Source organism: Rhizoctonia solani, chromosome 13 (assembly GCF_016906535.1).
Source record: "Rhizoctonia solani chromosome 13, complete sequence".
NCBI lineage: Eukaryota > Fungi > Basidiomycota > Agaricomycetes > Cantharellales > Ceratobasidiaceae > Rhizoctonia > Rhizoctonia solani.
In genome coordinates this window covers 1,763,523-1,786,418 of record NC_057382.1, presented here as the reverse complement: position 1 = coordinate 1,786,418, position 22,896 = coordinate 1,763,523, and the positions used below count along the sequence as shown (strand labels likewise).

Sequence of the window (22,896 nt, the reverse complement as noted above, 5' to 3'; positions counted from 1 at the left end):
CATTTCTTAGCCTCGATTTATGCGAAGACCAAATCAGGTATAACTTTGTTGCAGTATAGATAAAGCAAGAGCTGGAGAAGCTCGAGTTATCTTCTAAGATAAACAATGCGCTTGCCTTGAATTGGTAGGCCTTGTAACGAATAGAATCCGTACCGATTGTACCAATTAAGAAGCATTTGCATATTTTAACACTCATATAAACACCGTGGGAACAAATAAAAGTACAATGAGGCTTTCTTGAACTACAATCATTAATAGATATAGCGGACTTGAAAAAGGATCGATTAGAATTTGCTCTTGGGTTGCAACTAAGTTGCACTTACAATCAGGGTTCTCCCTATCCGTCAAATCATCAACGCATGGCTATGCTTGACAGCCTTCTCTTCGCCTTCCACCTGACCACTCGTTCCCTCCTCGCGAACTCCTTGGGCCCGGCGCTTCAGTACGTTTTGACGAAGGAGATACAAGCGTAAGACGGTTATAGTGATAAGTTGAATGCCATACATGACAAGATGCACAGCAAATCCTTTGGGATAGCGAGGAGCATCATTGGCACGGAAGACCTGGGGACCGATAGCGTTTCCAACAGCCCATGTGCTAAAAGTAATGTTAGCGGCGAGAATTAAAGTAGTTTGGGTAATACATACATGAATGTACCGGTCACAGTTACCACTTGTTTCGTTCGGCCACCGGTGTTTCCGGTAACGAGCGCGAGGTTGAGTACAGCGACAGCACCAAATCCTTGGCACAGGTAGAATGCGATCAGCAGTCCAACTCGGGTATCCGGGCGTGTAGGGACAGTCAAGAAAACGATGGAGCCAATGACGTTTGGTAGAGTGTATGCGAACATGAAAATACACTTTTGGCTGGTGCGGGTCGAGAAATATGCCGCAGTAAACAGGAAGAGCATGATAATAACACCCTGGGCGATCGCGAGGAGGTCGGTTTGAATAGTGGAGAAACCGAAATCCTTGATAATCAAATTGGAGAATGCACCGAGTCCGCCTGTCGGAAGGGCATTGGTAAAAGAAATAATGTAGAAACACCAAGTTTTCACGTCTTTCAGAGCTTCTAAAGCCTGATACCGCTTAAATTCCTTGTTCTGGATACCTGTTTCATTTGCGCGAACGCGTTCCACCATCAACACTCGGTCTTCGGGGGAGAAGCATCGAGCACGCATGGGAGAGTCGGGGAGCCACCAGAGGACGAAGAGACCCCAAAGGAAAGTAATACAGCCAAGCAATGTGAACAAAACCTGCCAAGAGGTGATTGGGCCGCCCTTGATATGGTATACACCATACGCAAGTAAGCCACCGACACATTGTTGCAATCCGTTCATTGCGTAGAAGCATCCGATAGTGATAGCTTGCTCTTTCTTCGTGTACCACATGGTAGAACTGGAGAATAAAGCGCATATGAGCTACCATAGTAACTCGTAGAAATTAAGCCTACAGTAGCACGAATCCTGGCTGGCAGACACATTCGAACATTCCAAGAAGTGTTCGGACAATGACCAGACCAGTAAAGTTCTTGCAGGCTGCCGTGCAAGCCAAGACGACCCCCCACGCCGTGATACTAAATTAAACTTGGTTTGAGTACTAGAGAATTATCTGGGGAGTCAATGATACCTACTTGAAAGCAAGGAATTTGGCTACGGGCAGGACTTGCAATAGGCGGTTGGTGGGAAACTCCCAAACCAGGATGGCAATGTACACTGGGTTGTTTTAGAATCGGCCCTAATGAACAAAAATGTGTAACCTCACAACATGTGGTCAGCCAACTGTATTGCTGGCCAACGAGGTGTGTATCTTGCTGAATACCCATAATAGAAGCGAAGTTGATAGTGCTATAAATCAAGTTTAACCGACGAGTGCGTGGATTGCTGATCGCAAAACTCACCCCTTGTCAAGTGTTTGAAGGAAATATGTAACGACCTTAAGATGTGTACTTTAGCCAATGCCCATCACAACGTAAGTATACAGACTTACCATTACCAAAAGAACGCGTTTATCAATCATACGCTTCAAGCGCTTGTTCGTAGCCTCGTCAATGACTATCGGATTATCAAGGCGATAAGCTGAGCGTCCAGAAAATATCGATAGAACCACTGACCAATGTTCTTTCCTTCCTGGGCCGCAAAGAAATTAGCAACTTCGGAGTCAATTCCAGCGTTGTGTCCGACTCCATCGCCACTTTTACTGCTGACGGGTGACATTTCCTCATCATTCTTGTACCCATCGGGAAGTTTACTATCCTCGATGTCTCCCACTTTCATGTGGTCATCGATCCGGAGCTCGTGGGCGGCGCCGCGCTGAGACATACTGAGCCGAGGTGGGGGTAGAGGAGGTAAGAGGCGGGGCCCACTACATCTCATTCTCCCCACGGGGCTATATATGTGTCCACGTACGGGGGTAGAAGTTATGAATCCGGGGTCCTCTCCGTATGGAGTTTGATTACTGGCTCATCAGGCTCTATCCAACAACACGGCGCCGTTTGCCGAGAGCTTTCAGCCGAATCTAATATCGCCAAGGAACGGTACGGAATGCAAAGGTCTTATGACGAGCCTCGGAGTTGATTGAGCAAATATGTTCCATTTTTACCCGGTGGAGAGTGCCCAGAAAGGTAAATGCGTGGTCGGAAAGACGGGCCGGATGTTATCCACGGGCCGCCAAGCACTCCACGAGCTGAGAATAGAAGAAGGCTTGGTTGTTTGGTTGTTCCTAATTCCTGGCCACTAGGAAGACCGGATAATTTGTTATGCATCGGGCATCTTGTGCGTGCGAAGACAAGATAGTGAGTTAGCAGCATTTCTATATCGTAGGTCTGCATATTCTTCTTACCAATAAAAGTCCATATTAGTTGTTTTTAATCTCTTGGAACTGAGGGCTGAGGTGAGAGACGGATCAAATTGTCAGTATGATAGGTATTTTATCGGTCAAACCGCCTAATTCAGCCGTCGACAAAGCATCCCTCTCAGACCCAATTAAAACAAGTTTGTTCGATCATTCTTCTTTAGCCCAACACATCCGAGGATCTATAAAGGCAAACCCGCTTTGACTGAAGTCTCGAGCGGATAGCTGGAAGTCGCGATCGTCGCGATGAAATTCATGCATATGGAAGGCTTCTCCACCAGAAACCACGTGACTTCTAGCTTGGCTCTTACTAAACAGATTCTGGGAAATAGCGTTCGAGTCATCCTCCATGGGAGTTGGCACCTTGTGTGGGACGTTCGCAGGTTCAAAAAGTCGCATTTAACCACTCGCTTGAAAACACAGGTCCGGAGTCGCAGGCCTTATACTACTGTTATTGGAGCTTCCAGCACACTAAGAGCGCCTTTTGCTGGGGATGTCATCAGATCATGAGCAGCTTCCTCCCTACTCACACAACTCAGACCGGCTGCCTCAGTATTCAAGGCTTCCCGATGCTTCAACCTCCAGTAAGCTATCGCCCAATCATTATGTGACAAGGTCCCGTAGAATGGCATTAGACTTGGGCCAACGCTACCAGTCCACACGAGTCCCAGCAGTAGGGCGTGAGGGTTTAGTCGAGGGCCATGTCTGGGTTCAAAACTTTGAAAACGTGGAAAAAATACAAGTCACCGTACGTTCAACTTTGGACGTCGTTTGTCTACCTGTTTTGAGCAATAAGTATTTGACAGTTAACTGGAGCAGTTACCTCATATTTCCTCGAGTTTGGAACGGCAAATCGTCCACAGACCCGACGCTTGATTCACCAAACCCATGAACTGTGGTCAGAGCGAGGCCATAACTCTACTACCAGTAAAGAAGGACGCTCGCTGGCCTTTGCGCTTGTAATGCCAGAGCACATTGAAAGCATAGAGAGTGACCGCGGACGTTCAATTCCTCTCCCTCCATCATCATCCATCATAATGTGCGATGCTGGTGTCCACGTAGCATATGTGGTCCGTATAGATCTATTTAGGAAAGGATGGCGTACACATGATACGTAAGGGAATTCCCTCTTTTGATTTGAGAACCCAGAATCCTCACAGTCAGCCATGAAGCGTTAAGTCCGAGATTTTGTATCTACCACGCACGACTACACGATATTCTCGCCCTTATCTTCCTCTTCCGAACAGCGAAAAACTACGTCCAACCCAAGCAGAAGAGTGGTCAGTGCTGCATATACCACAAAAAGCAAAGACCAAGCCCGGAGTTCCCCTTCCTGAACCTGGATCCACCAGCAAGGTTCCCAGTCGACCCCACATATCTCTTCCCCAATCCATTAGAGACGACCTCATTGTCCGCCTTTACCTTCCCCATGGATTACGCTATCCAGCTGGAAGAGAAATACTATGGTCTCTGGCGATTGGTTTCCCTCCGGTCGGTTCCTCGGCGTCTAGCGTACGATCTGGAAGGTCTAGTTCTAGTGTGAGCGATGAACAAATCAACGCAATTGTAGCGGGGGTCTCTCTTCGTCTTGTTTGCGTTTCTACAATTGCCGTACGCGGAGTAGCGTCTCGACGAGAGCGAGTCGTCGCCGTAGGGAAATCGTTTATGATTATTCCAAATAGCGTCAGCGACGAAGGGGAAAAAAGAGTTGTTATAAGGGGATACTTACAATCTGGTGAGGAAGGGAAGGATATGAGTTGGGGAGTCCCTGGGTTTACCTCTGTTGTGGTGAGTAGTACTCAAAAACCTTAGTCGGAGTGAAGAATTAACCAATTTCAGTATGAGATACGAGTTTCAGTCAAGCCCGACGAGAGCGCCGGATTGGATGCACCGGCTTGGGAATACTGCGAACGAATAATGATAACTTCTTATGAGGCAGACGGTGAAATACAGAATGCAGGTGTTCCTGCTTTACAGCTCCCTGGTGCCACCCGGAATCCGCCCCCCTTCTACTTGATGAGGTTGTAGTGCCAGCCATCCTGGCAATGTTCATAACTGAACTATTTTCTTTGGGATTTACCTGTTTTATATGCACCCGATTCTATACCATATTCCTCCCCACTCAGTCTAAATATTTATATCTGTACGTTACTTGACTGAATACCAAGGCATGTTTTATATTTACTTCTGAGTGTCTGAAGCCCTCTATATGCATCTATTACATAAGCCAAGCTCGACAAGCGCTGACATTGCCTAACGAATTTTTGTTAAGAGCCTCAACCAGACATTTGCAGATCACTTACCCCGGCCTCTATCCTATTTAATTGAGCAACCAAAGCACTTTTCACACAGATCCTTCAACCAAAATGGGCCTTTCCGAACGAAAAGTGAAGCAAAGGATAGGCTCGGACCCTCGAAATTTAGCATGGGCAGAAAGTGAGTCTTCTACTACTAAATGAATTTGTAGACCTTACACTTATATACATATTGCTCATCCATAAATCAATCATACTCGGCCTCATAAATTTAGATGCCGCTAAGTTTGGTCATACTTATCTCGCTAAACATGGTTGGGCTCCCGGTTCCGGTCTTGGTGTCACAGGAGATGGTCGGGTATCACACATTGCAGTTGCTCAAAAGTTGGACCAGCTAGGAATTGGTGCAGGGAGACCAGATGGACCCGATTCTATTGCGTGGAAGCAAGCCAAGGAATTTGAAGGTTTGTTGGAGAGGTTAAATGCTGCGAATGGAGGCGCGGGTGGAGATGTTGAAGTCACCGAAGAGTCCACGGATGATATAGCAAAGAATGGCGCAGACGATGACGAGAACAAACGAAAAGAAGAGAAGGCTAGGAGAAAGGAGAAGAGGAGAGCAAAAGCCGATGCAACGGTGGAACCTAGCGAGTCAGCTCTTTCAGCATCCTCGACAACAACACCAGAGTCCACGCCGGTGGTCACGCCCGCACCACGAAGACTAGCGTATGTTTCTACAAAAACGTTTTTCTGATATACGTAAAATGACTTTCATCAAACAGTCATCGTGCCCGTTTTCTAGCTGCCAAGCGTCTTGCTGGAACGTCGACCACCGCTCTTTCCGAAATTCTTGGGGTATCCTCCACGCCCGCTTCTACTTCCGACTCTACACCTATACCATCCACACCAGCAACTCCCGGACTTACAGAAATCCCAGTTCTAGATGATTCAAACCAAATCACTACATCTTCACAGAGCGTTGCAGACTACTTCAAGGCCAAGATGCGCGAGCGAGTTCAGGCAGCCGGGGGAGCAGCCAGTATTTCAACTGCCATCGTAACTTTTGAAGAGCCAGACACGGATTCAGTGCCTCGGACGGGGCTGGGAGCTCGTCGACAAGGCCAGGAAGAGGAAGGGTCTGAAAGGCCAGCGGGCCTGGGTTTCGCGACTGCTGGTGCGGGCCTTGGCTTCACGGGTGCCAGTATGGGCATCGGATTTAAACGTGCTGCATCCCCCCCAGCTGCACCCACACCCGAATCGCATACACCCACGCCCACACCCACATCCGACAATGCCGAACCGACAAAATCTGACAAAGAGAGGCGGAAAGAGAAGAAGAGAAAGCGGAAAGAACAGGAGACTACGTCTGATGTGCCTGCTGCGGAGAACGATGCACAAGAAGAAGAGCGGAAGGCTGCTAAGCGTGCTCGGAAGGAGGCAAAACGCGCAGCACGACAACAGCAACAAGAGGAGGGCAAGACTGTCTTAACTGATAATACTGGAGATCGCTCGTCCAAAAAGAAGCGAAAATTGAAGGGGGATAAGGAGGTTGATTAGTATTTTCTTGCGGTAAGCTTCTGGTTGCTTCGCCCGGAGCCGGAAATAACTGGATGTTGACGTTTTGAAGCGGATACTTGATCTTGCATTTGGATTTGAGGTAGGAACCCGCTATCGATGTGTAACCTTGGTATGCACGAATGACGATTTATTACTCTCGTGGGTGCTTCAATAACACACCACTAAGACAACATGCGTAATGGACATTCCCTAAGATTACGCCCTAAGGCTACGTGGATTTAGATTACGAAGGGGTGAATGATGAGCGATAATTGAAGCAAAAACACATTCTAATGACATGAACAATGCAACTAATATTCAGATCCAATCCGCCCAATGAAAAGAAACGAAAGCACAAACAGCCAGTTATTAGCATACAGCAAAAAAAAAAAGATAAAACGAGAGTGTACTAGGGATAGCGGCAAAAATGACAGTGTTTGCTGAGGGAATGATAATTTACTCGTCGACACACCTAAGGGGCTAAATCAGCTTGGCTATCGCAACGAATACAGGGATGAACGTACCAAATTTCTAGCTTGCCCTCAGCTCGGCCCTTGGCCGCCTCGCGGGCGGTCTCTACGGCAAGATCGTAGTCACCATCATCGCGCATAGACACTCTGCCGCCATCCTCGTCTTTGAATTTCAATCCCAAGGTTCCAAGTTGACGACCAAATTTGGCAGAAACTTTTTCCAAAAACTCTTCAAAACGCATGTCCGGAGAAATAGCCATTCCTCGAACATCATCCTTGTAGTGCAACTATATGGGAACCCATCAATAACGCAATCAACCAGACCTGGTTGAAGCTTAACGCACCTTGACTCGGATCTTGGTCATCTCGAAGGGCGCCTCCGAGTATTCATAGTCACCACTGACATAGCCTTCCTCCTCCTCTTCGTACCCGCGCGTAGGACGACGCGACATCTTGCGGCGAAGTCCCATACTACTTCCGCCATACGAGCTAGGAGGCGGCCGCGAGCGTTCATCGTGACGCTGATCGCGTTGCTCATATCCGCGATCGTATCCACCGCCACGGCGCCTCCAGTAACTGAAGGAGCACGAGACGGGGGCATCGACATGGAAGGAGGAGGCGGGGCCCCTTTGGTCTGGGCAGCCCATGTGGCGACCTTGTCGGGGATAGGAGGTGCCGGATCTTCGTACGCCCCAATGTAGTCGTCGTAGAAGTCGGTCATGCGAGCTGCGCCTCTCGGGCTCCTGGCCGCGCTTATTGGAGGCTCGCGGTCACGTTCACGATCCCGGTCGCGAGGAAGCTCTCCGCGGGGCTCCGCTGGGGGCTCATAAGAGAATCGCCGCCAGTAGGCATTGATGGTAACCGTGGTGGGCCTTGACTCTGAGTTGATCCGGCGGTGCCAGGTCGACTTTGTGTCGAGCCAGCCGTACCAGGGCGGCGTACTGTCAGCCCACGCACTGGTGGAGGGCCTCCCCCTCCACCATTGACACTACCACCGCTGCCGCTTGCGCTTGTAGTCCTAGAAAGAGCGGCAGCCGAGCTGGGAGCTCTCGACAACCCTGCAGCAGAACTAGGGTTTCTTGATAAACCAGGACTGCCTGCACCCAAGCCAGGGGCTGAACCGGGCTGTCGAGCAACGCTTCCAGGGCCAATGGTCGCGCTCTTTTGCAATGCGGTGCCGACGGCTTCGGGGGCTCAGGAGCTTTCGACTCCGGTGCTGTTTCAACACGAGCTGCAGTGGTGACCGATCGCGAGAGGGCAGGGAGGGGTCGACCGTCCGTTATAGGTGCACCAGATGGTGTTTGGCCTTTCTGAAGACGAGTTACGCCAGTGAATGTCGTGAAAGCATCGTTGGCGTCGGAGGCCGCGATCAGCTGCGCCTTGCCGAGATAATCCTTGGCCTTCACGTTTTTCAACTTGGACTCAGAGGGACGGTAAAGAACGCCGACCGGCTAGCGGGAGTCATTGTTAATGGGCCGCCAAGGGTGATGAAAAAGTAATACTTACGATGGAGAAGACTGTGTAACCCTCTCCCTGATCCTGAATAGCATCGTCGATTACGCCATGCTCTTCAGTCACCTTGACCCGTTGTGCTTCACGCATCTCCTGAAGCCCATTGTCAAGGCGGCCCATATAGATAAAGCACAACCCCCTGGTGACGTAAGAGCCATTAACACATACAGCGATATAGTAAAAATAGGACCTACTTGTTAAACAGGACTTCGGCAGAGTATAGACGGAATTTGAGGCCAAGTTGCTCATAATTGCTATTGTGGATGCAATCAATCTCAACGGGCACCTGAAGGACAGACAAAGTGCTTACATGGCTTGGTTGCCTCTGAGATAGAGCAAGGCCTCGTCAAAGTCTTGATACGCTTCCTCGTAGCGTCCAAGGAGAAAGTTACTGACGCCGCACTGGAAGTACGCGACAGCGAGGTACTTGTCGAGGCCTACGGCTTCGCGAAAATGTTGGACAGCGGCTTCGTGTTCTCCGACAGTTGCATATATAAGGCCCATATTGGTGAGGATCTTGGAGGATTCGGCTATGCGCTATGCGGGCTATGAGACTAAGGCCCGTAACGAACATACTGCAACACTCACCGCGAATATTTGGAGGGCTTCCTCGAAGTTTTCTTCATCGTATGCCTTGACGGCACTGGCCCAGGTTTCGAGTTCGAGCTAACAAGATTAGTGGTGAGCAAAGTGTAGCAAGAGCAAGGCAAGTGAACAAGAGTGACGCACCTTGAGAGACATGGTGGTAGCGTGCCAGACGCGAGGGGGAGGTATATATGTTCGTGACAGGAGATTCCTTGGCGAGACTTATAAGATGCCGGGAGATCGGTAAGGGGCGGGCGTGGACAGCAAACGGAATCCGGCCTGCGGATGGACGACGACCAGAGTCTCTGAGAAAATCAATCAAATCAATTGTTTCATAAGCTAATGCCGCGCCACATTTAGTAAGGGTACTAGACACAGAAGACAGCTCCTCACCTTTTGGCCACCAGCTCACTCAAGCCCAAGTATATACCTTCCACTGAACGAGGGAGAATGAGGTCGACGAGCACGCTATCTTCTCAAGCCGGCGGCCTTTGTTCAATCTGATGAGTGTGTCGCTACGACTGCGCGTGGCTTTTATCGTCATACAGCAACCGCCGGCTTCCCTTTTTGAGCTCCCGTTCCCACTTGTGTCACCTAGTGCTAAAAACGGGTGTCACTTTGCGGTTCTACTCTGTCTCTCCACAACCCAGTCTCAATTACTGAGCCGATGAGTAAATGCATTTCAACTTGGATTGCATTCATTCAATTCGGATTCCAACGTCCCTCTCGCGTCCCCCGCCGATGTACCCAACCTCCCGCATAAACGTCTAGCCGAAAATCGCCGATTATTACTCGGTGACGATCAAGCGAGTCCCAAGAATGTCGGCGAACCAAGCAACGAGGAAATACAACAATGTTTTCTACAACTTCTTGGCCTTACTACCGCCGGCATCCACAGGTACCGAACTAGTCTAGAGTTCTACTGAAGGCCTTCGATTCACTAGCCCGCCTGGACTCGGATACGCAACCGCTCGGAACAATCAGGTCGCTCTTATCCAGTGCTCAAAAGGAATATGCTATACTATAGTCTTCTCTTCCTTATGTTCGTTGCTGCCTCGAGGTATACAGTATACACGATCTCCGAGCCCCTGGCCAGGTCCTATCGGCCCAGCAATTCCCTTGTAATCGTCAGCGAATTTATGATCTTAGCAACGGCTTTAAGCGTAAGGTGGCCCGGCTGTTAGTTTTTCCTGGGATACATCTGCTGATTACGTTAGCTTGTGTGAAACGGTGAGAGCATAACGTGGCATCAGCGTGGGGACAACACTCAGTTCTCCATTACTCAGACCATGCCAAGAACGCGCAATACACTCCTTGCAGTGCTCTCTTTATTTCTTTTAGATCGCCGCGCGTGACGCGAGTTCTGTATAATGTAGGCGCGCTATCGGGACGTCGACTTGCCGCTCGCGTCTCTATTGAATCACATCCCGGGGGCGTCTGCCATTTGTAGAATACCTCATGTTTGGATCCTGTTCATTGGAGACCTGAATTCCCTCGGTATATAACCAAGTTGTACAATTATTACAAAACAGGCAATCGTATGATTGCTTATGAATCTTCGTCCGTTAATTATTCCATGGCACGGCCTCTTTTACGGCCTGGTCCCTAAAATCGTACAGTGCTGTCGGGTGAGCAGCAATGGGCTCGTTCTCGCCCAGTTCGGCCGCCAACTTCACTAGCCACACAGCCCACTCGCCTTGAAGCTGCTGCTCGGTCATGTGATTGGTTATGTGTAGCGTTCGCCGAAAGTCAGAGGCGATCCCGAGTATGCGTTGGACAGTCGGCCTGTATTCTAGATGTTCAAGCTGAGGCCCGGGGAGTACTAGCCGTGGCTCGTCCCAATTAAGTACTTGTCTAGTTTGTTTGCATATCAACCTTTGTACGCTCGGGTTAATTTCGAGTAGGATTCGAGTTCCAAGCCACTTGAGTTTAAGCTCTACAAAGGCTTGCCAATGGGAGAACGAATTAGCGTTTGGCGATCGTTGGATAGTAATACGTTCAATCGGGGATTGAAGAACTAGTTCGCGAAAGGGTCGAGTGTATTTCAGACGCCCGCGCCATTCAATATTGATAGACGGATTCATAAGATAGTAGTCGTAAAATCGCGAGTTGAGGTTGGATCCTACGAACAGAGGACCCCCGCTCAACTTTTATACGCCTCTTTCAGCTGGATTGGACCACTGTTAATGAAAGCGGACGAGCAGCAGCTCTATGCTTTATGGTCATACTGAGGCTACAGAGAGGCATATACGCAGTGAAGAGCCGGAGTTTGAATTCCTACGAGCAACAAGAGTAGTGAGGCAAACAATTCCCTATTCCAGCAATAGAAGTGTTAGTTCTTGCATAGAAACGGCTGAAATCCCAACGTAGGTCCTGAAACGACTCTGGTTTGTCAAGTCGTAGTGATTTCCCGGTTGCTCTCATACTTCTAGACGCTCCTTTGGTGCTCACTTGCCACACCAGGTTGGCCAGGAAAGGAAGTTTACGACGGTAATTACGGTTAATTACAAGGGGCTCACGAAAAATAGACCTTTTGCTACCGCTCTGTAGTTTTTAGCACTCGTTAATCTAGAACGACCCATTGTCTCTAGCTCGGTAACCGGCGAAGGAAGCCGCCGCCCTTCACTGGCTCGCCTTTGGTCCCAGTATATCAGTCGCTGAGATCGGTTTGAACATCAGTAGCCACCGGTTGTGGAGAAGTGGCAGTAAACCCCTTCGTTCATCTAGTGCTCCGGGCTATAGTTGGATTATAGACTGGCCCCATGAGTTCCTGTCGTATATATGTTTGTATCTAACTTTAAAGCGGCTGAGTAAGCTTTATAGCACTACTGTTATAATTGGATATTTTGCAGTATGAGTTCGACAATTCATGAGGCTACGTTTAATACTTTCTTGCTGGAAACTAGAGCACGACCGATTCAGTTCACATCACGTGACCTATAACTTGTGAGTGGACAGCAAAGAGCCCGTATAGTAGGTGTGTATACATCAGGAGTTTCCGAGTTAATAGGAATTTTCTAATTAATTGAGTCCACTCGAGTACATTTATAAACGAATATACATGTATATGCACACCTGAACCGAAGATACTGAGGGCTCGTTGAAGGATACCGATCTTGTAGCCACCCGGAGTATAAACATATTACCAAATTACCTTTACATTCTACAAAATCTTTAGACTGTCTACATTTGTGGATGAACAACCAACTTCACACCGCTGATGCCCTTTCGAGACAAACTCAAAGCTTCCGGTATTCCAGCCAGACCACCGTCCACGAGTTGGACTCGATTGGGGACCAGCTCCCCTCCTTCGATCCACCGACCGACCTTTTTCCAGAATGGAACACTCATATCCTTGAACATTTCGGAGCTTCCATATACTTGTTCTACGACAATTACGTCTCCTTTGTTCTTCTCCTTTAAAGTGTCTGTTTGAGGGGTTACAATATTGAGACGAGCGCCTAGGGCAGGGGAAGGGGTGGTTAAGATGTCGAATGCAAGTGATTGAGTAGAGTCGTTAGAAATGGTGTCAACAGCAAGACCAATAGGGGCTCCAAAAGCCGACTGAATAGTTTGGACGTCAGCATCGCGATCGAAAACATGAGTAGCACCAAGCGATTTGAGGAGCTCGGTATGTTGAGAAGATGCGGTGGTAACAATCGGGGAGAAGCCGGCGACGCGTGCAAGTTGAATGGCTAAATCATAACTGATCGGTGAAAAGAAAAGAAAAAATGAGGTCGGGTAACCGCACTGACCAAACTGCCCGACCGACGAGCTCCCTCCCAAAATCAGCACCGGTTTTTCAATAGCAGTCGGCCCGTTCAATGGAGCAGTGATACCTGTTCTCTGGAATAAACTAAGATAAGCAGTGAAGGCGCACACAGGAACTGTCGATGCCTGGTCGTCATTGATCTTATCTGGGATCTTGGCAATGATGTCCGTCTCGACAAGTGCATATTCCTGGTAAGACGCGTAATCGGCTCTAAATCCTCCCTGGAAAAGCCTGAATAGCACTCAGGGCCAAAAACAGACCAGAAGGAGGCGCTAATGAGACCTACACTCTATCTCCAGTCATGAAGTTGGTTACATTTGGGCCAACAGCGTGAATGACACCGGCGCCGTCGAATCCCAGGACGGCCGGAAATTTCTCGATAAAGACACCATAGTCAACAATCTGTGTTTGGTAAGAATAAGTGGTCTGGGTTGTAATTAAATGGAGTTATTCAAACCTTCCAGTCTATGGAATTGACTTGGAAGTTATTGGCTTCAGTCTCATACTTGAATATTTCATTTATTAGTGCTACTTACTAGCAGCGGCAGTAACCTTCACGAGTGCTTGCGTCCCTTGTGGGGTTGGAGTGGGACGAGTACTAACTTCGAGTTTTCCATGCTTTTGGGGTAAAATAGATGCATTGTGTTGTTGGACCATTGTTTTTGGGTCGGAAATTTGATATGGGGCGTATAGGTTACTTGAGTTACTTGAGCCCTTCGCAAAGGGGAATGAGTGAGCCCATGTACCTTTCAGTGGCTTTATATATTACACAGAGGCACTCTCAATGATCGCTGTATTCCAATATTAGATTTGATTGTTTGTCATGTACAAATTGAAGTCAATTTACTCCCCTGGTTGCGTCAGCTGCAGCCCGCTGAAAATGCGGGAGTTATATTACTACGCAACTATCAGTATCTGGCTGACGCGTTCTGCAGGTTGATGCGTATGTGTATCACCGCAATCCATGCGGCCCTCTGATAAACGATGCAACAGGGAGACCAGGGTGTCCCAGGGTCCTCTGGTGTTATGTGATCGTGTACTTGGCATACCTGTATCTCATCGTTTCTATTACTGCTCTCGTGTGAGTGTGCCAGCGTGTTCAAATATAAAGACCTTCAGTACTGAAGGATGTATACCCCCAGTTAGTCGGGACATTAGCATTATGATCGCGATTGCGGTTGATTTCAGTTGATGTAGATTGGTGTTTAGCCAGGACTACTCCACGAACACTTAGGTTTGAGACCCCCCATATTTTGTTCGAAAATAGGCATTTTAGAGCTCTCGGGTGATTTATAAAGTGGCTTATGATATATAATTAACCATTGTATGACGCATTCTGAGTTTGGGGGGTCGCTTCTATACGTGATATGAAATGAACGTATATGGATAGCACGTAATCCTCCTGCAAGAGCTTAAGCTTCAGAACACTATATACTACCATCGAGCCCGGGCTTACTCATTCGCAGGCTATATAATGCCCTGGATGAAACCTCATAAAATCATATTAAAACTTGGACGATAGGCTCACATACACCATGAGTAACCAGCGCCATGCATATATGCGTATTAAGGCAAGACGTCCTGAGTAGGATAACATAGTGATCGTAGTATCCCATCAATACCAGGCAGCACATGTATTGGGGTTGAGAATCCATAGCTAACAAGTTCTTTCTACAATACAAAAAGATTCCACCTTATCTACTCTTGAGGACGAACAACCAGCTTTACGCCGCTGACGCCCTTTCGAGACAAGTCCAAAGCCTCTGGTATTCCACCCAGGCCACCATTTACAAGCTGAACGTGGTTGGGGACAAACTCCCCTCCTTCGATCCACTGACCAATTTTTTTCCAGAACGGGGCGCTCATATCTCGGAACATCTGGGTGCTTCCGTATATTTGGTCGACAACGATCTTTCCCTCAGCGATCTTTTCCTTCAGAGACTCAGCCGGGAAGTGCAAGATCGAGACCCGCGCATTTGGCACTGGGGAAGGAGTGCCCAAGACATCGAATGCAAGAGTTTGCGTGGATTCTATGGAAATCGTGTCGAAAACTAAGGAAACGGGAGAGGTCGCAGGAAAGGCAGATTGGATAGTCTGAGCGTCGGCACTGCGGTCGCAGACATGAGTGGCACCAAGTGATTTGAGGAGGCTGGCATGTTGAGAAGATGCAGTGGTGACGATATGAGAAAACCCGGCAATGCGTGCGAACTGGATAGCTGGGTTGCCATTTCAGAAACTAAAGTGGTGGACTGACTGAATATATTCACCATATTGTCCAACTGACGAGCTTCCTCCCAAGATCAAAACTGATTTTCCGATGGCGGTTGGTCCGTTCAAAGGGGGGGCGACACCCGACCTCTGAAATAGGCCACTATAAGCGGTGAAAGCACCCGTAGGGATAGTTGAGGCCTGGTCGTCATTGATGTTTTCCGGGGTCTTAGTGATGATGTCGGTCTCGACAATAGTGAATTCCTGGAACGACGCCTGGTCCGCTGGATTGAATGGTCCCTGAAAAGTTCTGAATAGACATGAGAACACACTATTGACGAGAATACTATAGGGACCTACACTCTATCTCCAACCTTAAAGTCCGTTACATCTGGGCCAACGGCGTGAATAATGCCAGCCCCATCGAGCCCTAGGACATTGGGAAAATCTTCAATAAAAAGACCATAGTCGATAATCTATATTTTCAGAGTAAGTATATATGAAACTCGAAGAGTATTCTACTTGCCTTCCAATCTATAGGATTGACTTGAGGCGCGGTTGTTTTAGTCTCGTGGTCAGATTTTGTGCTTGATTAACACTTACTGGCGGTGGCGGTGACCTTTACGAGCGCTTGTGTCCCGTGTGGGACGGGGGTCGGGCGAGTCCCGACTTCGAGCTTTCCGTGCTTTTGAAGCAAAAGAGATGCTTTGTGTTGCTGAGCCATGGTTTTCAGACGGACTAGCTGAGATAAGATAGGTACAAGTTGCTTGGATTCTGCGATGCAAAAGGTGAGTGAGTTCGTGTACTTTTCCTTGGCTTTATATAGGTTACGAGATTTCGTTTTCAGGAGCCGCCAACTCTACGCGTCGTGTTCTACACATCGGCTCGCATATAGTAATACATGCCAAGATCAGTCAGCTGGCTGTCTGTTATCAGTTGGTTGGATATAGCGGCAAAATACCAGAAACAGGTGGAGGCTTACAGAGTCGTTTGCATGTCGCAAGGAACGGTATTAAGCGCTAGCATGTACTATGTGCGCAATTACCGCGCTGACGCAAACCCCTATCTGTATTATTCATGTCATGGAATTTGCGCGTGATTGAGGTTACTAAGATGACATCTTTCTATACTGTTTGGCCGTGCGGGTCGCGGGAGGATTTGAGATACATTTTGCCGCGCCGGGGGTTGTATTACATGTGTTTTGAAATGGCGACCACGAGCTTTGTAAGTTGGGCTGTTATTGTTAGACGATGAATCGATTAGTTGTACTTGGTTACTCCCAGATTTGTTCTTTACAGTACCTCGGCTACTAATCGTAGCCATAGACAGACTCGAACGATCTTGCGTTTGCGTTCGAGTCGGTAGGGTTCTTTAAATTTCTAGCGATATCGACATTAATACATATGGCTCAGCTTTGAAGCTTTCATCATTTGAAACCTTGAGATCTATGGATTTTAAGCGTTAGTATTCTGTTCTCGAGAACACTGGCTAATATTGAATGCGAACAAAATGGCACCAAACCGCTTTGGAGTCCAAAGTCGCTGATTTACTTTGGGTACCGTAGAATAGCAGTAAATTAAATAGTTAACGGAATGTTAGTCGAACTGCGAGAGTGGATTTTGATTGGATTTCAGTATAAGAAAAAGTATTTGACCATATTAAGCACGCGTGCTACTTCTACACAATATCAAGGGAACGAGCGACTTGCATACGAATTCTCTCCAATCGCCAGTAGTACAGAATAACACTCAACGCTTCTGAGCCAATCCTGGTCTTCGTGTAATATCAGGGAAAGAATATTTGTTGATATGCTTGCCATCCAATTGTTGGCGTCGGGAAAAAGGTAAGTGTTGCCGACTCAGGTACAAGGAAATTCGGGTTTATTTTCATAAAAGACACCAGGTATAGAATGATTAGGAGGCGCCCAGATAAATTTGAGCGAGCTCCAGGTATTCGTAACATCTGAATCAATAGGACGTTGGATTATGGACGAAAGAGGTCAAAATGCTATGTTTGTCGAGCTGTGCCAGTTAGCACCAAGCGCCCGTCGCCTAATCTGCGACGGCACCAACAAGCCATATCACACTCAACGTCGACCGCCACCCTTCCAGAAATCATGAGTCTTTCCCTAGCTGAGCGCCTCGGCATACCTACGAACCGAGCTAAAGCAGCAGAAGGCCGACAGGTTTCTGGATCCCGTAAAAGCCCATATGTTCGTATCTCACTTGCTTATTGCAAGACACCCGACTTAGCTTTGTTTTGTTCGTTCGCTTTATCAATACTAGGAGCGTCCTTCACCGCCACGGGATACTGAAAGCCAATGGAAGCATGACAAGTTTGCAGAAGTAAACGATATTGCTGGAGGTGTTCTGGGTGCTCGGCTCTTTACTGGCACTACCCGTTCCGGCTCCTCCGCGACTGGGAAGACTCGCGTTGCGGTCGATAACGCCAGACTTCTGCGTGCTCTCGGAGAAGCAAATGCTAGCAATGGAAACGAAGCTCGTCCCACCGCTACAAAGTCGGGATCAGGATTGGAAATCCGCGGGGCGAGCACTGGCACCACCATCGAGGTTCGGGAACTGGTGCCTGGTACGACCAGCGCTGACGTCAAGGTATTTTCTTGACATTTATTTGCTAGTACGACAGTTTACATTCTTTGATTCTAGGAAATATTCCAGCAACATGGCGAGATTCTGAGCCACAAAGAAGTCAAACCACTCCCACAGGGTCATACTCCGGATAGCGTAACTGTGCGCCTCAAGTTTGCAACGCAAAAGTCGGCAGAGGCTGTAGTAGCAGCCTATAACGGACAAAAAGCCGATGGGCGTGTGCTCTCGGTTAAAATATGCGACGCACCATTGGTGCAAGGAACCGCCACGTTGTTGTCGTTAGGAGGAAAGATAGATAAATCTGTGGACATCTTGGCCCAGCCAGAGACCGGCAGGTGAGCACTTTATCAATTCCTCAGTGACGGCTTGACCAAATACTCTTGGTGATCTTAGCAAAATGTATTCTGATGCCTTAGTCAATGATCCTGGTGCAATCGTTCTCACCGCGCCCTCCGGACCTGCCGGGCGTGGTCGTGGTGGTCGTCGCGGTCGCGGACGTGGTCGAGGAGCCCGTGGAAGTGGCATGGATGTTGATTAAACAAGTTTACAAAATAGCACACTTGGCTCATGCTTTCCCTCCTTGTTTGTACTAACAGTCTAACTTTTGTTCTCTTTTGGTGCGGCCCTTTGGTCTTCCGATCACACTTTGGTTGACAAATGTCCAAGTATTCGATTTATACAAAAATAGTAGCCATAATAGATACGCTCGACCTTGACTCAGTTCCCAAATACTTATCACTAGAAGTGTCTAGCAGTCTCCAAGCAGAGACCATGCCTCAGTGTCATCTGGAGTCGATGTCTGCACCAACCGGTAAGCTTCAGCTGGGATTCCGATTGATTGGTGACTCACCTGGGTCCAGTGGTTGGCCTGGTATAATTTATTGTCTGGCCGAGGTAAAGTTAGTGCTACACTATACACTAATGGGTGCGACTACATACCGTGTTGAACAGTATTACCCGGACGGTTGAGGGCCCCCTTCACGAAAGTTGGGAATCCATTGCACGAGCGCTTGACTTTTTTCGATTTACAGGTGCGAATGGAAGTCCAGTCCGAGGATACACCTGGCTCTTCCTAATAACACAACACAAATACTCAGCTACTCGAATAATATCAAGGCCAAGGAGTTACTTACACCCTTGTTCCACTTGTTGTTCTGCCACAGTGCTCCCTCTATTCACTTTGTTAAAGCAGTCCAGGGTACGACAGTTCAGAACTTACTATAGTGGACAGTAGTGCCGGATCGGGATAGGGCGCTGGCATCCCATTCAAGGAATCCGCGACAATTGTCATCGTCATCGTCATCATCATCGCGGGCCTCGAGGGGGGCGGATCGCTTGCTAAGGACCATTTGACCGTCCTTCACGTCGGGATCGCAAGCTCCAAGGTCACGCCAGACATCCGACTCTTCGGGGTTCTCCTTCTGACAAAAGAAAATGAGCCTTGAGTTTGAATAACGCGTTTACAAAACTTACACCCTGGTTCCAGCGAGTGCACTGCCACATGTGGCCGTCTAGTACTACGCAGTTAGAATATGCAGCAAGACATGATTCCAACGACTCACGGTATCTGACTGTTGTCCCGGAGCGGTAGAACCCATCTGGATGCCAAATCGTCAAGCCTCGGCAGGCTTCTTTGATATCAATAGGAGTTTCGACATCGACATCGACGCCACGGTTAATGGCCAAACCAGCGGCCACCGCGACAAGCGAGACAGTGAGGACAGAAGAGAAGAACGCATGACTAGAGGGTGTTCGAGCGGTTCCCGAGTACTGGGGGTTCTTATGAGTAATTGAGACTTTGGATATTTGACGAGGAGTGAGCAAAACTAATGAGGAGCTTGCCTCGGCTTTATAGACTCGGGCTGGGGCGAGTGGAACCAGTTACTTCATTTGGTATATGTTTATTGATGTTATGATCCGGAGCGCTTGCCGACGGTTTCACGGTGTCAAGTATGAATGAACCTCGAGTGAGATGCGCCGGTCAGGGACTTACGGAGCCTAGGTAGACTAGTGTGGGCAAAAGTGGCTCTTTTGGGTGGATTTTTCGAATATTTGAGTCTGCGAACGGTTTCCGGATCCAGAACCAGAGTGACTCCTGGTTCACCCTGGGATATTAGTCTGGGAATAAGACTACAGAAGCACAGTGGCTCAGACAACCGCAGATTCGCGGATCAGATCATCACTAGAACAAGCGCCATTATTTGTGCAGTCAAGCATTCGAGCGAGACAACTTTCGGCGTCCTAACCCAGTGAGCAAGCCATTCCGTCACAAGTTGCCGGTGTCCATGGAACAATCCTTGATATTCCACCGGATTATTCAAATATGCGCAGCCCAATTTACTGACCTCACAAGAGTTCTTTTAACAATTGGGCGGGCCTCTGGTAAAGTGAACCGGGATGACGAAGGATTGACAGGGGGTCCAGGCACACAGCACAAACGCGCGGCGCTTGGTGTCATTTTGACACGACGCCTAGCGCTCAAGGTTTTCGAATTGGTAAACCCAGCAAACCATCTTGGACGCGCCGACGATCAGTGCGTAGACTCGAGGGGACCAACTCGTAACTTATACTTGTACAAGCTGTTATTTGTTCATTGTATACTGTTAACTTTCGATTTTTCTGCCCACCATGATGAACGACGATGGCGACCAATCCCCATTCACTCTGCCCCCAGCATTGCAGCCGCTTGAGGCCAAGTACTTGGAATATCAGCGAAAATACCAGCAGCTTGTGGATCGCACGACCCCGCATATGCTTTATAGATGGCTGTCAACTGGTGGCTTGGTTGTGCTATTTCTACTGCGGATCGTATTTGCCCAAGGAGTGAGTGTTACGTGTTCGCTTTGCCACCATCAAAGCTAACCGTCAACAACAGTGGTATATCGGTGAGCTTATGTCAAGAAAGCTGTAAATCGCTGGCATCTTACCGCCCACTCAGTGTGCTACGCACATGCTATCTATCTACTCAACTTGCTCCTAGCATTCCTACAACCCAAATTTGATCCTAGCCTCGCACAGGATCTGCGTGCAGACGAAATCGAAGAGGGAGGAGAACCTGAAGGTGAGTTGATCAACAAAATTCCCGACACAACGCATTTCATTGGTGTTTTAGCTTCTACTTATGAAAATGCGTACGATGGAGGAGGCAGGCGCACAGGAAAAGACGAAGAATTCCGCCCATTCATTCGCCGGCTTCCAGAATGGCAATTCTGGTGAGCCTATTTTTTTGTGCATGAGTAACCTACTGTAATGCTATATTCAGGCTATCTGCAACAAGAGCAACTGTGTTCGCAATCTTGGCTACACTGTTCGAGGCGTTTGATGTGCCTGTGTATTGGCCGATCCTGGTTATCTATTTCTTCATCCTGTTCGGTATTACCATGAAGAGACAGATTCGGTGAGTTAAGTTTGGTTTTACTGTGTCAAACTTGGAATTAATACATGCACAGCCATATGATCAAGTACAAATATGTGCCATTTGACATTGGTCGCAAGGCAACGTATGGGGCGAAATAGAGAGAAGCCTACCTGGATCTGTGTGTTCTATCCTAGATCGTTGTGTATGTTTCGCGACTCGCAATCGTATGGCATCTTTCAGATTTTATCAGGAAATTATGGGCATGAACAACACGACAGGGCAGTTTGGAAATCATGACCGAGTGCGCACTTTAATTCCACACTGGATGCTCCCTCGAATTGAAACCTGCTCACGTAAATTTGGGTTTCTGGAGCTTCTAACTTTCGATGAGATAGTCTAATTCATCTAGTGCCTTGTCGTGGTTAATGATGGATTCATCGGATAGGAGCCATACTCGTATCTTGGGATTCTATGCGCCAATTATTGGTACCTTGCTAGCCTTTGATAGACAGTTTGATACAAATCTTATATTTAAGCGGAAATTCGATGACCTGAAGACGGTTCAACCTAGTTAAGTGTGGGCTAGCGAGGAATCGAAGACATGTCATTAGCTTTGGATGTGTTGAGGGAGACAAAACCATGTCAAGTAGATCAATGCGTCAATGCTAGTTCGGTGTGTGCGGGAGAAATGGTGCAGCAAAAGAATACATGCATGGTGTCATGTAATCTTTGAACGTTTGTTTAGGAACATCTGCTACCGGCTGTACTAGCACAAAAGGGCAGAAATGTGTAGGTTCACATCCCAGTTCAAGAGTGGCACCGACTAGTCAAAGCAGCAGCAAGCTGTTTGTTCCCAGGCTGAACCAGATCAGAAGAGTAGATAACTTATGAATCATAGTATAAAGAGACGGAATAGAATGGTTGAAACGGTCACGTTTAAACTGAATCGTAATCTTGAGAAAGAGCACCGAAAAGAGGGGTTTCCGTATGAAATGGTACAACGACAAGTTTGGAATCCCTTGGTGCTTATTTCTCAAGGTTACGATTCAACTCAAACATAGTCATTTCAGCCATTCTATTTCGTCTCTTGATGCTGTGCTCCATGAACACCCCTTGCTTTTGGTCTGGTTGAATAACTTGGACGTTTACACAATAGCCCATCAAGGGCGGCAATGGTACATAATACTCGCCCAAGTCGCATTGATGGCCACAAGTACCTTACCTTGTAGCACCCATATCTCCCCCTCCTACGATTTGTTTTCAAAATTCAAACGTGCGCATAATAACCACAGACAACTGTTCTATGGCTTAACTGTTCTGTGGTTATTGTCAAATCCAATTTACTTAACAACCATCAAAGGAGATACAAACCTTTTACTGTGACATGTTGTATTACATGGATATTTGGATGATTTCCATGGCGCAAGGGCCAAGAATCCACCATATATGCGACATATAAGCATTGCAAACATCCGTAAGCTCCATAAACAACCTCATTTCACCAAAAGGGTGTCCAAAACTCGTCTGGGATCGCTGATAAAGCGATTAAAACATAATATCGATAAGACAGTGGTACTTTTAGAGGTAGAAAAAAAAGACTGCGTGAGCCGGGAATCGAACCCGGTTCCTCGGTAAGAGTGTCGTGATTACTCAATCAACGCCATATGATGGGAAACCGAGATAATAACCATTATACTACCCACGCTTGTAAAGACCTTGCA

The 22,896-nt window shown here is 47.9% G+C and overlaps 10 protein-coding genes and 1 non-coding gene across 11 annotated transcripts; 4 read left to right on the top strand and 7 right to left on the bottom strand.

Moving 5' to 3' along the window:
- Window positions 1-344: 344 nt before the first annotated feature.
- RhiXN_07402 (major facilitator superfamily transporter) lies at window positions 345-2,320 on the bottom strand (the record flags this gene model as incomplete). Its single annotated transcript, XM_043327218.1, has 8 exons — window positions 345-597; window positions 648-1,397; window positions 1,453-1,575; window positions 1,633-1,714; window positions 1,764-1,846; window positions 1,900-1,934; window positions 1,989-2,053; window positions 2,113-2,320. The coding sequence occupies 8 exons, from the start codon at window positions 2,318-2,320 to the stop codon at window positions 345-347; spliced, it is 1,599 nt and encodes a 532-aa protein (XP_043185690.1).
- A 1,157-nt stretch (window positions 2,321-3,477) lies between these two features.
- RhiXN_07401 (Asp domain protein) lies at window positions 3,478-4,880 on the top strand (the record flags this gene model as incomplete). Its single annotated transcript, XM_043327217.1, has 4 exons — window positions 3,478-3,600; window positions 3,659-3,966; window positions 4,025-4,640; window positions 4,692-4,880. 4 exons carry the CDS (start codon window positions 3,478-3,480, stop codon window positions 4,878-4,880), a joined length of 1,236 nt encoding a protein of 411 aa, XP_043185689.1.
- Window positions 4,881-5,218: 338 nt separating this feature from the next.
- On the top strand, window positions 5,219-6,661 carry RhiXN_07400 (G-patch domain protein; the record flags this gene model as incomplete). The annotated part of the gene is made up of 3 exons (XM_043327216.1): window positions 5,219-5,288; window positions 5,383-5,830; window positions 5,887-6,661. 3 exons carry the CDS (start codon window positions 5,219-5,221, stop codon window positions 6,659-6,661), a joined length of 1,293 nt encoding a protein of 430 aa, XP_043185688.1.
- A 456-nt stretch (window positions 6,662-7,117) lies between these two features.
- Window positions 7,118-9,384, bottom strand: RhiXN_07399 (neutrophil cytosol factor 2; the record flags this gene model as incomplete). The annotated part of the gene is made up of 10 exons (XM_043327215.1): window positions 7,118-7,133; window positions 7,186-7,418; window positions 7,476-7,552; window positions 7,618-8,003; window positions 8,089-8,582; window positions 8,638-8,782; window positions 8,838-8,897; window positions 8,954-9,180; window positions 9,232-9,309; window positions 9,373-9,384. 10 exons carry the CDS (start codon window positions 9,382-9,384, stop codon window positions 7,118-7,120), a joined length of 1,728 nt encoding a protein of 575 aa, XP_043185687.1.
- Window positions 9,385-10,793: 1,409 nt separating this feature from the next.
- On the bottom strand, window positions 10,794-11,312 carry RhiXN_07398 (uncharacterized protein; the record flags this gene model as incomplete). Its single annotated transcript, XM_043327214.1, has 1 exon — window positions 10,794-11,312. One exon carries the CDS (start codon window positions 11,310-11,312, stop codon window positions 10,794-10,796), a length of 519 nt encoding a protein of 172 aa, XP_043185686.1.
- A 1,099-nt stretch (window positions 11,313-12,411) lies between these two features.
- Window positions 12,412-13,657, bottom strand: RhiXN_07397 (Zinc-binding dehydrogenase; the record flags this gene model as incomplete). The annotated part of the gene is made up of 5 exons (XM_043327213.1): window positions 12,412-12,923; window positions 12,984-13,231; window positions 13,287-13,402; window positions 13,458-13,477; window positions 13,537-13,657. The coding sequence occupies 5 exons, from the start codon at window positions 13,655-13,657 to the stop codon at window positions 12,412-12,414; spliced, it is 1,017 nt and encodes a 338-aa protein (XP_043185685.1).
- A 1,041-nt stretch (window positions 13,658-14,698) lies between these two features.
- Window positions 14,699-15,932, bottom strand: RhiXN_07396 (Zinc-binding dehydrogenase; the record flags this gene model as incomplete). Its single annotated transcript, XM_043327212.1, has 4 exons — window positions 14,699-15,216; window positions 15,268-15,518; window positions 15,569-15,638; window positions 15,812-15,932. 4 exons carry the CDS (start codon window positions 15,930-15,932, stop codon window positions 14,699-14,701), a joined length of 960 nt encoding a protein of 319 aa, XP_043185684.1.
- Window positions 15,933-17,324: 1,392 nt separating this feature from the next.
- RhiXN_07395 (RNA recognition motif protein) lies at window positions 17,325-18,355 on the top strand (the record flags this gene model as incomplete). Its single annotated transcript, XM_043327211.1, has 4 exons — window positions 17,325-17,420; window positions 17,494-17,820; window positions 17,875-18,152; window positions 18,211-18,355. 4 exons carry the CDS (start codon window positions 17,325-17,327, stop codon window positions 18,353-18,355), a joined length of 846 nt encoding a protein of 281 aa, XP_043185683.1.
- A 210-nt stretch (window positions 18,356-18,565) lies between these two features.
- On the bottom strand, window positions 18,566-20,275 carry RhiXN_07394 (carbohydrate-binding domain protein; the record flags this gene model as incomplete). The annotated part of the gene is made up of 9 exons (XM_043327210.1): window positions 18,566-18,616; window positions 18,668-18,702; window positions 18,757-18,889; window positions 18,951-18,988; window positions 19,037-19,238; window positions 19,291-19,328; window positions 19,380-19,587; window positions 19,811-19,922; window positions 20,163-20,275. 9 exons carry the CDS (start codon window positions 20,273-20,275, stop codon window positions 18,566-18,568), a joined length of 930 nt encoding a protein of 309 aa, XP_043185682.1.
- Window positions 20,276-20,445: 170 nt separating this feature from the next.
- RhiXN_07393 (protein RER1) lies at window positions 20,446-21,333 on the top strand (the record flags this gene model as incomplete). Its single annotated transcript, XM_043327209.1, has 6 exons — window positions 20,446-20,640; window positions 20,693-20,702; window positions 20,756-20,878; window positions 20,930-21,029; window positions 21,080-21,214; window positions 21,267-21,333. 6 exons carry the CDS (start codon window positions 20,446-20,448, stop codon window positions 21,331-21,333), a joined length of 630 nt encoding a protein of 209 aa, XP_043185681.1.
- Window positions 21,334-22,774: 1,441 nt separating this feature from the next.
- Window positions 22,775-22,880, bottom strand: RhiXN_12430. The gene has a single exon. It is a non-coding gene; the product is annotated as a tRNA-Gly (tRNA).
- Between the last annotated feature and the right edge of the window lie 16 nt (window positions 22,881-22,896).